Consider the following 13204-nt stretch of genomic DNA (forward strand, 5'->3'; position numbering starts at 1 on the left):
CTGAGAATTACAATATTCTGCTCTAAAGAATAACCCTGTTTTCATGGAGATGCTGTAAACTACTTTATTGTTGTCACGTTGCTCTAACAGCTTCATCTCAGCTGCATCAGCTGACACATCCTAAAGCTTCAGTTACTGAGAGTTCGTTCAAAAACCATATCGATATTAGAGTGAAAGAAAATCTGATACCGATATAACGGCCAATAAATTTATGAAAAAGATTTGACAATGATTCCTAAGATGTTGTTATCAAACTTTACGGCAAAGAAATGTAACTGTGAATTGATATTTTACAGTTTAACCATGAACTGTTTTATTAATAACACAAATACAAAGAACTGTAATTAAAATGGCTGCAACTGGCTGAATAATCGAGTGGTGACTGAAACTTGCATCCAAACTACTTGAGGCCTCCTGAGGTCATCTGTCTCACTCCTACAGACAAAGAGTTCAGTCCTTATCACACACGATGGAAGTGAGTGACTGACAGCTGGAGAAATAATGTTCAATATGTACTTATATACAAGGTAATATTCATATTTATGACCAGTGTTGCCACAGTTACTTTGAAAAAGTAACTTAGTTACTTTACAGATTACTTGATTTTAAAAGTAACTTAGTTACTTTACAAGTTACTTGATTTGAAAAGTAACTAAGTTAGATTACAATTTACTTTATTAGTTACATTCAGCAGCTGCCGACAACACCCCCGCCGCCTCAACATAAAAATGACAACCGGTTTTGCCAACACTCTCTTTATTAGAAACCGCCGGAGCCCCCCCCCCCCGCGCGAACGGAGGGTTCCCCCAGCGGGCGCCGTAGCTGAGGTGATCCGCGAGACGGGACCGACACGCGTCCAGAGTCGCCGCCGCCGATCGCCGTACCCGGTCCCCTTCCGCACCGCCGACGGACACCGCCCCGCGGTCCAAGAGAAGGAAAGCCCCCGCACCAGCGACGCCGTGAGGCACCGCGGACGAGGAGCTCCCCCCCCCAAAAAAAACATCGAGGCGTAATGCACACCGAGCCTCCGGCGGCGTGGAGAGGAGGGCGACAGGGCGACTGCTCCCTGAGCCGCGGCAGGTGCCCAGCGGTTTAACCACAAATACTAAAATAGTAATGCAAAGTGACTTGGACAAGTAACTTTAATCTGATTACTGGTTTGGAAATAGTAACGCGTTAGATTACTCGTTACTGAAAAAAGTGGTCAGATTAGAGTAACGCGTTACTAAGTTTTTTACTAAGTAACGCGTTACTGGCATCACTGTTTATGACCATATTAAAGTCAAAGCCATTTGGTCAACATTGTGCTGCAGTAGCAGAACTCTGCAGAACATTGTTGAACTGAGAAGATAAAGATTGAACATATGCTGTAAATATGAATTCATATTAATGTGAATATTGTGCAGATAAAGTTGCACAACTGCATTTCTTTGTGTATATTTATGCTCGTGCATTCAGCCTTTAATAGAAGTTACAAAATTCATAAATACGAGTGTGACCCTCCTATGTGGGTTTTTGGAAAATGTGTGTGTGTGTGTGTGTTTGTGGTCCCTCAAGGTTCCTGACATAATTCACAATAATATGAGGTCACTTTGACCTTTGACCTTTGACCACTGAAATCTAATCAGTTTATCTTTGAGTCCAACTGGTCAAAATGTGAAGAAGTCCTCTAAAGACAGACTTGATACTTCAACAGGCTATGAACATGTTGTGTGACCTTGACCACCTGATCTAATAAGTTCCTCTGTTAGTCTGAATGAACGCTTGAACCAAATCTGAAGGATTCTCTTGAGGAGTTTTTAACATGTTCATGAGGCAAAGAGGGGATTTACCAGGGTGAGGGTCACATGATCACGTTTTGTATGAATGTTGTGTTTTCTGATTTTATTCTAACAGATATTTTCTTTACTTACAGATACGGTGAAGGTGAACTCTCAAAGACTCGATGTAAAGTTGTGGCCTCAGCTCTGAAGTCAGATTGCTCACTTCTGAGAGAACTGGATCTGAGTGACAACAAGCTGCAGGAATCAAGAGTGAAGCTGCTGTGTTCCGACTCGTTCACAGCAACAGGAACATGTGGGAACATTCAGATGAGGGGCGGAGCCAAAACACATATCTCCATAACAACCAGTTGACTCTGAGGTCCTTAAATCCTTCTTCACTTTTCAGACTTTCTTTCTTATTGGGTCATTATTTATTTAAATTGTGTCAGTTCTGCTCTGCTCACTGTCCCTCAGTCATCTGTCACTCATCCAGCCTGTCAGTCACGTCCACCTCATCAACTCCATTCACCTGAGTATAGAAACAAACAGGAAGTGACTGTCAGGAGCCATCCCTACTTTAAACAGTGTTTAATTACACAAACCTGCTCAGTGACCAACACACAGAGAAGAAGCTGATGAATGAAACAATGGTCCAACATGTCTGATCTGATATTTATCTTCAGGTCACAGACTGGACTGAGGTCAGCAGCATGTTGAGAGTCTGTGTTGACATGAAGACGATCCACAACAACAGGACGACACATTCTAATATTCATATTTCTGTATCCAGGTTGGAGGGCTGCAGACTGTCAGAGATCAGCTGTTCTTCTCTGGCTTCAGCTCTGATGTCAAACCCCTCTCATCTGAGAAAACTGGATCTGAGTGCCAACGACCTGCAGGACTCAGGAGTGAAGGAGCTGTGTGGTTTTCTACAGAGTCCAACCTGTCTACTGGAGACTCTGAGGTCAGTTCACTGACTCACTTTTGTAGATCTCATATCTATATAACAGCATTTATACACAATTTATCTCATTTAATTCTAATTTAACATAGTTCCTCTTCATACATAACATGAATCCATTAATTAATTAATCTGTGACATTTTAAATATTCAGCTACTTCTTAGAACATTGAGTTTAGTTCTGGATTTCCTAAACTGATCTGCTCTTAGTCCAACATGTCTGATTTCATATTTATCTTCCATGTTATGAGTCTGTACTCGCATGAATATGTGTCTGTTATTTTCCCACATGAACTCAGTTTTATTTACAATTAAGTTTTATTCTTTATCCAGGTTGTGGAGCTGCAGACTGTCAGAGATCAGCTGTTCTTCTCTGGCTTCAGCTCTGAGGTCAAACCCCTACCATCTGAGAGAACTGGATCTGACTGAAAACTACGACCTGCAGGACTCAGCAGTGAAGGAGCTGCTTCATCTACAGCAGAGTTCAACCTGTCGACTGAAGACTCTGAGGTCAGTAGATGGTTGGAGTCAGTCCACGCTGCTTTCATCAGTATTTTACTAAACACAGTCAGTATCACAGATCGAGGGTCTGTGCTACCAAGCAGGATTTGTGGTTATCAGGTTAACTTCAGGTTTAGTTTTTTCAGTTCTACGAAGCTCGTCCACTTCTTAACGAGGTAAATCACCATGGTAACTTCTGATGAACAGCTAACCTGCTCCAGGTTAAGTTTGAGATCAACCCGTATAGAAGCTCCGCCCACTGATCACAGTGACTCTCCACTGTTGTGTGGGTCACACTCTCCTTAAAGGGACGGATAAGGGAAGTTTAAATCAACGTCTGGTTGGTTCAGTTGATCTCTAACTCACCCAGAACATCTCAATCTCTCCAGACTCATCCTGTCACCAAAACACCAGATGACCTCAGTCAGCTTCCTGAAGACAGGTCCATGTGTTTCTATTGAGTAGTGATGTCAGAGGTTTCCACCACAGTGTGTCCTCAGTGTCAGTGAGTGTCCTCAGAATTGAGAGAGTGTGTGTCCTCAGAATTGAGTCAGTGAGACAGTGTGTGTCCTCAGAGTCAGTGAGACAGTGTGTGTACTCAGAGACAGTGTTTGTCCTCAGAAGTGAGACAGTGTGTGTCCTCAGAATTGAGACAGTGTGGGTCCTCAGAGTCAGTTTGACAGTGTGTGTCCTCAGGGACAGTGTGTGTCCTCAGAGACAGTGAGACAGTGTGTGTCACATCCTGCGTTTCTAACGTTTCTCATCAAGAATCTTCTTCTCTTCCACTCGTCTTGTTAGTAAACAACAGATTCAGATCTCGTGGTCTCGAGTTATTTATTTCATTCACACAGGTTAGTATGTCATGGTCACGTAATATAATTTTACCAGATGCCACCAGGGGGCGCTGTAACTTACACATTGAAACGACCCCAGATGTTTTACCAGCTGTTCTTCCTGCATTTAGCAGCTGTGACTGAGTTTCCTTTATTCTGGATCATGTGTTTGTTCTAATCAGATTTTTATTATAGAACAGTTGGATCCTGGTTGTGAAATATGAGGCTCTACTGTCAATCAAACTGTCCATGTCTGTGATTGGGCATACACAGTAGACCCCGCCCCTTTTATGTGCAGGCTCAGATCTCTTCGTAGTGTCTTCGTAGTTCAGGCCTCAGTGTTTCCTCAGTGAAGCTGTGAGAGGACAATGAGGACAGACGTCAGGATTGGACAGAAACACAGAGAGACAACAGTCGGCCAATCAGACGAGCCAAAAGCTGCTTGGGATCATGTGATTGAGTTGATGTGAAGATGACACTTGTTGTTGTTTTCATGTGAACAGGAAATGAAGCTGGACCACAGCTGACAGCCTCACACAAGGAACAGAGACGGTGTCGTCCTCATCTGATCTGAGACACTTTGTTCTCTCACTTCATCAGTGAAGAACTGATCCGGTGGATCTTTTTCACAGCTCTGAGATCAGTGGGACTGAAGTCTCTCCTCATCAGCATGGTAACAGGAGCTCTTTATACAGAGGACACACCCTGAGCTCTGAGCGTGTTCATTCCAACACGTGAACATGAAGCAGGGAGGAAGCTGCTCCACCTCTGAACAGGACTGAAGTCCCTGCTGCTCTTTCTACTGGATGTGCTGCATCACTGACTCACAGCTGATGAAGTGAGTCTCTATAACACTGATGTCTTCTTCTCTCAACAGGTGGAGGAAGTGGGAGTGATCTTAGTGGAGGTGAGTGTGAAGAGGACAGTGTGTGTGGACGGAGGCTGAGCTGTGTCCTGAGGATCCAGAGGCTGAAGCAGCAGCAGCAGCTTGTGTGTAGAGCGGCTCTGACTGGGCCTTGCTGCTGGGAGGCAGAGTGGAGACAGAGCTCCAGAGGAGTCAGAGGAGGTTGTTGTAATAAGTAACTTCACCACTAGATGGCCCTCGCTCCTGATTGTGTTTATTCACATGAAGAATGTGTTTATTGAAATGACACAACACAAGCAGAATATATAAACCCTCTGTAAAGTGTCACATACTGTATATGTGTTAAAGTTTATTTTATTATGTTCCACCTTTGTCCCCCAGTATGTCTCCATGTGTGTATAACCACATTTTGTGTATATGTTTGTTTATGATCTTAAAGTTCCTGGATTCACGTCAGAAAAATCAAATCACTGAGTTTAAAATAGAGTTTCGTCTTTGACATAAAAGATCAAAACTCTGGATTTAAAAATGGGACGTTTTCATTTCTGCATCAGGTGCAGAGCAGTGGTTGCTTTTCTACTTTTGACCCACAGGTGGCGCTGCAGTATAACAGCAGCACATCCCAGTCAAAGCCTTTATATTCAGTCTATGAGTCAAACACATGGATCATTTCCTCTGTGACAAACCAGATGTAACGAGAAGAAAAACATCTCAGAGAGAAAAGTTGTGTTTCTACTTGTCACTGCTTTAATGCTCAATAAACATCCTTCCACCGACTTCACTGGAATCATGACTCAGCTTTTCTTTCCTCTTCAAACAAACTGGTGAAACATCTCGTCCTTGGTGCAGGTAAAAGAACAAAATCACCAGTTTGACATAATGGAAACAACCAGAAGAAAAGTGAATGAGACATTTACAGAATGAAGAAGAGTCGATGAAGAGCAGAGCATCTTTAAGTCTCTGAGGAAACTGTCTAATAAACATTTTACCATATTTAATAGAAAACTGACCCGAGGACGTTTTATACAAACGTAGATGAAGATTCTTGTTGTACGTTGTCGACCACCACCTCAGAAAAACCACCAGGGGGAGACTGTAGCAGGCCTCTGGGAACAGCAGCATGCTGGGAAATAATTGATGATGGGAGGTTCACAGCAGAGACAAGGGACAAAAAGTGTCTGAGAGATGATGTCCTGAAGACAGTGGACATTTTGGGCCTGTTGTGTTGAACAGGTTGTGTTATTTTGTGGAGACACTTGTCTCAACATGATGATTTCACTTCATGTTCAAGCCCGTCTCAGTTCTTTGTGACTTCAGGATAAGAAATGTTTGACAGAGTCAGTTCCTGACAGACTCAAGTTCTCACTGTGTGGAGAGGTCATCATGTGACTTTGTTATGATCCTCAACACACGTGTGTCAGTGTAACATGTGACTGTGACACCATGTTCATGAACACGCTGCTCTTACATGTGTCCAGCAGATGTTGAAGCTCTGAGGTCCACTTCCTCTGCAGCAGAGTGACACCATCATCTCTTCATGGAGCTGTGCACGAGGCTGGTGTCACCGTGACCAAACAAAGTTTGAACAACACGTCGTCCAAAGGATCCGAATTATGGGATATACTTTGTACTGATGGAGAAAAGATTGTGCTCGAAAAAAAAATTCTACATCTGATCAATACATTTATTTTGTATTATTTATTAGAATCTGATCTAATCTGCCGCTCTTTCACAAGACGTTCATTCACTGCGTAGTTTCAGGTTTAGTTTAGGTGAAGTTTGTTCAGGTTACATTTAACCTCTTTCTCTCCCTCAACGCACGTTTGAGGTAAACCGGAGCAGAGTGAGACATCTGTCTAACTTACGAACATTTCTTAAATGAGAATATTTATTTGTGTTATTTGTTCTTAAAGAGTTTCGAGGCTTCAGCAGCAGAGGAGTGAGAAGAGAAAATAGTTTTTATCTATGACCAAAGAGAAAACTACAGGATATCACAAGACTGAGTGTTGAAATATGGACGGGAAAGTGTCTTCGTCTGATTTCTGTCTTTAAGAGATGAGTTGGAGAGTGGGGGTGCAAGGAGGAATTAAAGATAATAACAGTTTAAAGATGTCTCACGTTGAATCATTGATTCATTGAGTTTTATAGATGTTCAGGTGAGTGTAGTTTAGTTGTCGACCTCTGATATAAAAGTTGATATACAGGAAGTAACACACTGTGTCTTTTTGTTTCTCAGGTCAAATACTTTTGTGTTTTTAACGATGAATCAAAGTTTTCATGTTGTTGTCGCCTCGAGACTGTGACTTGATATTTTACTGTTTAACCATGAATTGTATTATTAATAACACAAATACAAAGAACTTTAATTAAAAAAAATTGTATTTAGGTCCAATGTAACATCTAATAGTATCGTTAATTTGGTAAAATGAAAGTTTCTATATCAGCAAACATGAAGCAGATGTCTGTGTGATGCCTGGAGGAGATGTTTGTTTCAGGTTTGTGGAGCAAAAGCAAAAGCACAAAGAATTGCATGATATAAAATAAGTAGTTCAATGGATTCAATAAGATTAAGAGAAAAAGAAAATGTCCTGATGTTTGATAGTTTCACATCTTCTGCAGTTTGTGTTTATCACTGATGAATAATAACAATCCAGGAGATTAAGATTTCAGTCTCTCTGAATTTTCTTAACTTTGTTTACAGCTCAGACAATGAAGAAAGTGATGAGAACACAAACCATGAAAAGAAGGAAATGCTGTCTGAGACAGAAAGACAAACAAATACCTCAGGATGAAGAAGAGGATTTGTATTTTATATCTGGTACTGTTTTGTATTTGTATATCATTTTATGAGACTTTACTTCAACGACTGTTCTGGCACATTTAATTTTTTATTAAAATGTATTTTTATAAATCTGTGTGGTATCTTTCTGTGTGTGACACATTTAGGATTTTACTCATCAGGGTATGAAAAGCTTAAATACAGAACAGAGGATGACTGCTCATGACTTTGATGAACTTCTATCTTGTCCTCTATCGCCACCTGCAGTTCCAAGCTTCCATTTATCCACTGAAATCTAAATGAATCTACAAATGTCTTCTCCTCTGGCTCCACCGTGTGGTCACTGATTGTTCCAACACTTCCTGAGCTCCAGGGTCAAGGGTTGCCGACCCCTGGTCTAGATTGTCCCACAGGTGGTAAGTTTAACTATCAGGAGAAGTAAAGATGAGATGGTAGAAGATAGAAGTCCAAGTTAGTTTGCATCAAATATTAAATCTGAACACACAGACATGACACACAGTTTTATATTCAGTGCAACACACTTGTGTGTATCTGAGTAATTACATCCTTACACACATAGAAATTGTTTTACGGTGTATAGACGTTTTCAACTGTATTGTTTTCATGTGTGTGGTTCAGGGTTGGATCCAGTCCAGAGACTTTTCCTGGAGAAGATCAGAGAATACAACAACCTGCGCAGGTAGACACACAAAAGAAGTTTTCTATCATATTGTTTTATTATATTAAAGGGACTTGAGTAATTTGATCAGTTCTGTCTAGGAAAGAGAAAATGTAGGATGTAGATGTCCTCCTGATTATTTAAATGTTAAATAAGTAATTGTACCACATTGTTAATAACGTACAAGAACAGCTCCTGTTGTCTCCTCTCAGGTCGAGTGGAGGACCAGTGGAGGAGGAGTCTGATTATGAGCGTCACCTGTCAGAGGAGACAGCAAACAGTCACATGAGGTGTCCTGAATTGCAGTTTGACTTTCTTTACTACTTACAGCTGATGAAAGAGAGAACAATGGTGTTCTAACTGTCTGTTAGAGTTTCCATTCATATTTAAATGTAAATGTAAGTATTTGTAAACTGTGGTAGATCATCAGACTTTAATATGACGTCGAACTTGTGTGACCTGAGCAATGATTTGTCTCGATCAGGGGTCAGCAACCTTTACTATCAAAAGAAACATTTCTCCTCTTCCCCCAAATAAAACTTGTCTGGAGCCGCAAAATATATTTTATAACACAGCTTATAAAGTTATAAGTATAAAGTAAGTAATGTACATAGTTATACTCAGTGTTGTGCCAGTTTACACTTAAAATGAACTAGTTTAAAGTTCTGTTCATGCAGATGAAAGTGAACTAGTTTACATTCATATGTAATATTTTTTAATTTTGAATTAAAGTATTGTTTAGAGGACTAAACTAGTTCACCTTAATTTGTTTCATTTTATGATTTAGGAGACGAACTGACGATCATGTGTTTAATTATTAATCGATGGTACTAAATTTCTTAATGTTTATAAGCTTCGCCCCGAGGTAGATTAATCTCTCTGAAAGAGGGTGCAGCCAGAGGGTCAAAGTACAGAAACACACAACACAGTGTGAGTCGGTGAGTTGGTGAATAAATGCAGCAGCTGCTCTAGGAAAGCTGAAGTGTGTTTGTTAGGTTCAAATCAACCTGATATCTGAAACATGTCCTGGATGTGTTGACCTCGAGGTCAAGTTCCTCTTTATTTACACCGTGTTCTCTCACTTCTCTCATCCACTGTGATCGTGTCGGGATCAGTCGCTGGAGAAGCTTTTGACTCGTTTACTGTTCGTTTGTCTTTATGACTTTAGCTTCGGTTATTAGGAGTTCACCAGGTTTCAGGCCTGTTCTTCAGTAACAGAGACGGAGGAGCGGAGACCCAGTTGTTCGGTGAGTAAACTCTTGTTTTCTTAACGCTTGACACGTTTTACCTCCACCTGTGGGAAGAGGAGCACTTTACAGAGTCACTTTCAGTTTGCATTATGTTCAAAATGGAACTTAGAGTCTGTGAGTCTACAGTCTGAACTGTTAACTCGTCTCTCCTCCATTGATCCACATTCAGTTCTCACAGAATGAAAGACAGATGTCTGTGTTCAAGTCTCTGGTTGTGTGGATCCTCATCATGTGGACTTTCACCACAGCAGGTACGTGAAGTCTGATCTTACTCAGAAATCACAGGTTCTGTTTGAACGTAGTACTTTGTACAGACATGTTGGTTTCCATCAGCCGAAGCAGGAAAAATGAGAAATGATTGTGAAGGTTTATAACAACATAGAGAAACATGTTCTCACTGAGCTGGAGGTAAAACAGTTCACACCAGATGTTGGGTTCTTTTATTCTTCATTGAAACTTCATCGTCAACAGAACTGAACTGGGTTGGGGTTTTAAAGGTGTGTGTGTGTGTGTGTGTGTGTGTGTGTGTGTGTGTGTGTGTGTGTGTGTGTGTGTGTGTGTGTGTGTCTGTAACACTCAAACACTGACGATGATGTAAGATTATATTTTCCAATGTTTAAAAAGAAACAAAAATCATCACATTAAAATTAAGTTACCAAATTCATTTTAATGATAAAAACATTAATCTGTGAAGAAGTTTAGAGGAAACAGTTTCTGTTGTTCCAAGTGGAATCTTGCAGAACCAGATTGACTTCGTTCCACAAACGTTCCAGAGGAAACACGTGAAACACATTGATTGGTTAATGTCAATAAGCTGTAAATTGTGTCTCTAATGTTATTGGTTGTGTTGTGTATTTGATATTAAGCGTGACACCGTTACATGGTGTGCTTTTGGGCATTCAATGCATTTGGTGATCAGATTATTACAAATATTAATATTAAATAATAACTTGAATTGATTAAAGTTCCCTCAGGGCACCACCCTTCAAAAGAAGGGAAAAGATAGACAATTTATTGATTAAGTCTCATGAAAGAACTAACTACAAATTTGGAACTCTGATTAATAATTAAATTAATAACTATAACCAAAATTACCATATAGATAGTTAGCTAAGTTGAATGATATAGTATAGAGGTTGGAAAATTCACACTTATGCAACATTAATGAAAAAACATTTGTTGAAGAAAAACCTTCATGATGAAGATAATAAAAGTATAAAAACACAAACTACTGAAGGTTTCCTTACTATATAAAGGTAGGTGTGTGTTTGTGTGTGTGTGTGTGTGTGGGAGAGAATAAATATCAGCTCTGTAATCTGATAATGATGTCATCCCACATGAAAAGCCAGCCGATCCGCGCCCATGTTAACAAACCAGTTTTGTTGTATCTCCGAGTTTCTCCGCGTTCCGCGCGACTGAAAAATAACTTCATCACAATTTGAATTAATGTCATAAAGATAAATGATTGCATTGCTGCCTTTGCACATATCAAAATAAAAGCACACCAGCGTTTATGTGTACACCATCGACTGTACCGTAGATATAAAAAGTCTACATAACCCTGTTAAAATGGTAGGTTTTTGTAATGTAAAAAAATGAGACCAAGATGAATCATGTCTGAGCTTTTCCAACCTTTAATGTGATAACATGAACAATTCAATTGGAAAAAAAAAAAAAATCTTTTAGGGGGGAAATAAAAAGTTAAATAATGTGGCTGGCTAAGTGGACATTAATTATTAATATTATTAATAATAATATTAATAATTAACTTATTAATAAGTGTGCACACCCTCTTATAACTGGGAGTTAATCAATCACATTCAAACTCAGGTTAAATATATGGATTTTCCGCATATTTTCTTATTTACATCTTACAGGAAAAGCTCTGGTCCGCAGAGAGCTTCCAAAGCATCAGAGGGATCTCATTGTTGAAAGGTATCAGTCAGAAGAAGGGTACAAAATAATGTTTACATTACATCACACAAACGTGGTGTGTGTAGAATTTTTATATCCACTGTATATAAAGAGGTTACACGCAGGATCTTTAGCACGTCTGTCCGTCTTGGGACAGATCCTCACATGTGGCTCTCTGAAGTTTCTACGTTTGTTTTATGTATTTTTCTCTTGTTGAGGGTTAAGAACAGAGGATGTCACACCTTGTTAAGTTCTATGAGACAAATTTAGATTGTGAATATGGGCTCTCCAAATCAAATTTGATTGATTGACTTTTTGGGAGCTGTCCGTCTTTATTTACTGTCTGTGATCCAATCCGAACTTTATTCTACAGTATTTGTCACGAGTTATTATTTAGTTAAAAGTGCAGGAATCTAAACAAAGACACTGATATCTGAGACATGTTCATGTTCCATATCAAGTCAAAGCTCAATCAAAACGACCACCACTTCCCCTGGTGACCCTTCACAATAAAGGTCCCTTACAGGTACACTGCTTAGGATGACAGGAAACACAAATTCCCTGATAAAACCTTCACAATAAGGCAACTAAATAAATTAGCTTACATTCACACTGGGTGATTATCAACCGGTTCTGCAGCTGAGCTGCGTTTATACCAGAGGTTTATACAGGTTTATACATTTGAAAACTCTTTTCAAAGTGGGTTAGCGAGTGTGTTATTTTGTACACACACACACACACAGGATTCTAAAAAAATGTATCTTTCTTTACGTCTAAATTTTCCAGATCCTAAATTCTTCTCATCGCAAAGAATGTTCAGATTTTGCCGAATCTCAGAGTAAATTTTCTAAATGAACATTTCTGTGATCAACACAATTTTTCCAACTTGGTGTGAATCTGAGCGTCTTTTAGTTCATATCTTTAACTTAAAACTTTGAATAACTTAGAGACACCATAAGAAATTGTCCTTCCTCGGAGGGTCGCTAAACATAAAACCTTTCTCTAGAAGTTTACGTCAACAGCAAGTCCGCGACTCCACCGGAACCGTTTCAAAATGAAATCATATAACATTTTCACAATAAAATAACAGAAATACACTTCAATACATACACAAACAATAACACATGTAGGGTTAGTTACACTCCCACCAAATTATGAGTGTTTTGTAAAATGACAATAAAACCGAATAATTTCACATCAACTATATCAGTGCATTTGCAATCATAGCTTGAGTAGCTTCTAACAGAATAACTAACTTTTGCACTGGACGTTCCAACACAAAGTTTACCAGAGTGTTTAACCTTTATATTCAAGTTCTTATCTCCCACTGAGATTCTTTGGGTCTCTGGCGGTCTCCTGAGTTTGAGACAAGCCACACTTTGACAGAGGAATGATGAAACTGCTCTACTCATACCAGGAATCCAATAGCCACTGGATCTGATGTTGTTCATGGTGAAACCTTTTCCCTGATGCTTTACTCTTTTGTGGCTACGAGCCATTCTTAGTGATGTCACATGCTGTTCTTTGGGAATGACAATTGGGTGCTTGAAAGAGTCAAAGAAAGTTGAATGGCAGAGTTTTCCTCCCACCTTGAGAAGCCCATCCGTGTCAAGAAATAGATCAAGCTGGTGCAGCTTGTTGTGATGTGGCAGTTGGCTT

At 39.8% G+C, this 13204-nt stretch overlaps 2 protein-coding genes across 3 annotated transcripts in view; both read left to right on the forward strand.

Annotated features, from left to right (window-relative positions):
- Positions 1-13204, forward strand: part of LOC128453930 (protein NLRC5) — a 359511-nt gene that overhangs the window by 82651 nt on the left and 263656 nt on the right. The gene's annotated exons all lie outside the window — the stretch shown is intronic.
- Positions 1-13204, forward strand: part of LOC128453932 (poliovirus receptor) — a 214067-nt gene that overhangs the window by 42473 nt on the left and 158390 nt on the right. Inside the window, exon 8 of one of the 2 annotated variants that reach the window (XM_053437074.1) lies at positions 3058-3114. The exons of the other annotated variant lie outside the window; for it this stretch is intronic. Within the exon in view, the coding sequence (XP_053293049.1) occupies positions 3058-3114 (57 nt within the window). The remainder of the gene's footprint in view (positions 1-3057; positions 3115-13204) is intronic. 2 annotated transcript variants of the gene reach the window in all.

Source organism: Pleuronectes platessa, chromosome 12, assembly GCF_947347685.1.
Source record: "Pleuronectes platessa chromosome 12, fPlePla1.1, whole genome shotgun sequence".
NCBI lineage: Eukaryota > Metazoa > Chordata > Actinopteri > Pleuronectiformes > Pleuronectidae > Pleuronectes > Pleuronectes platessa.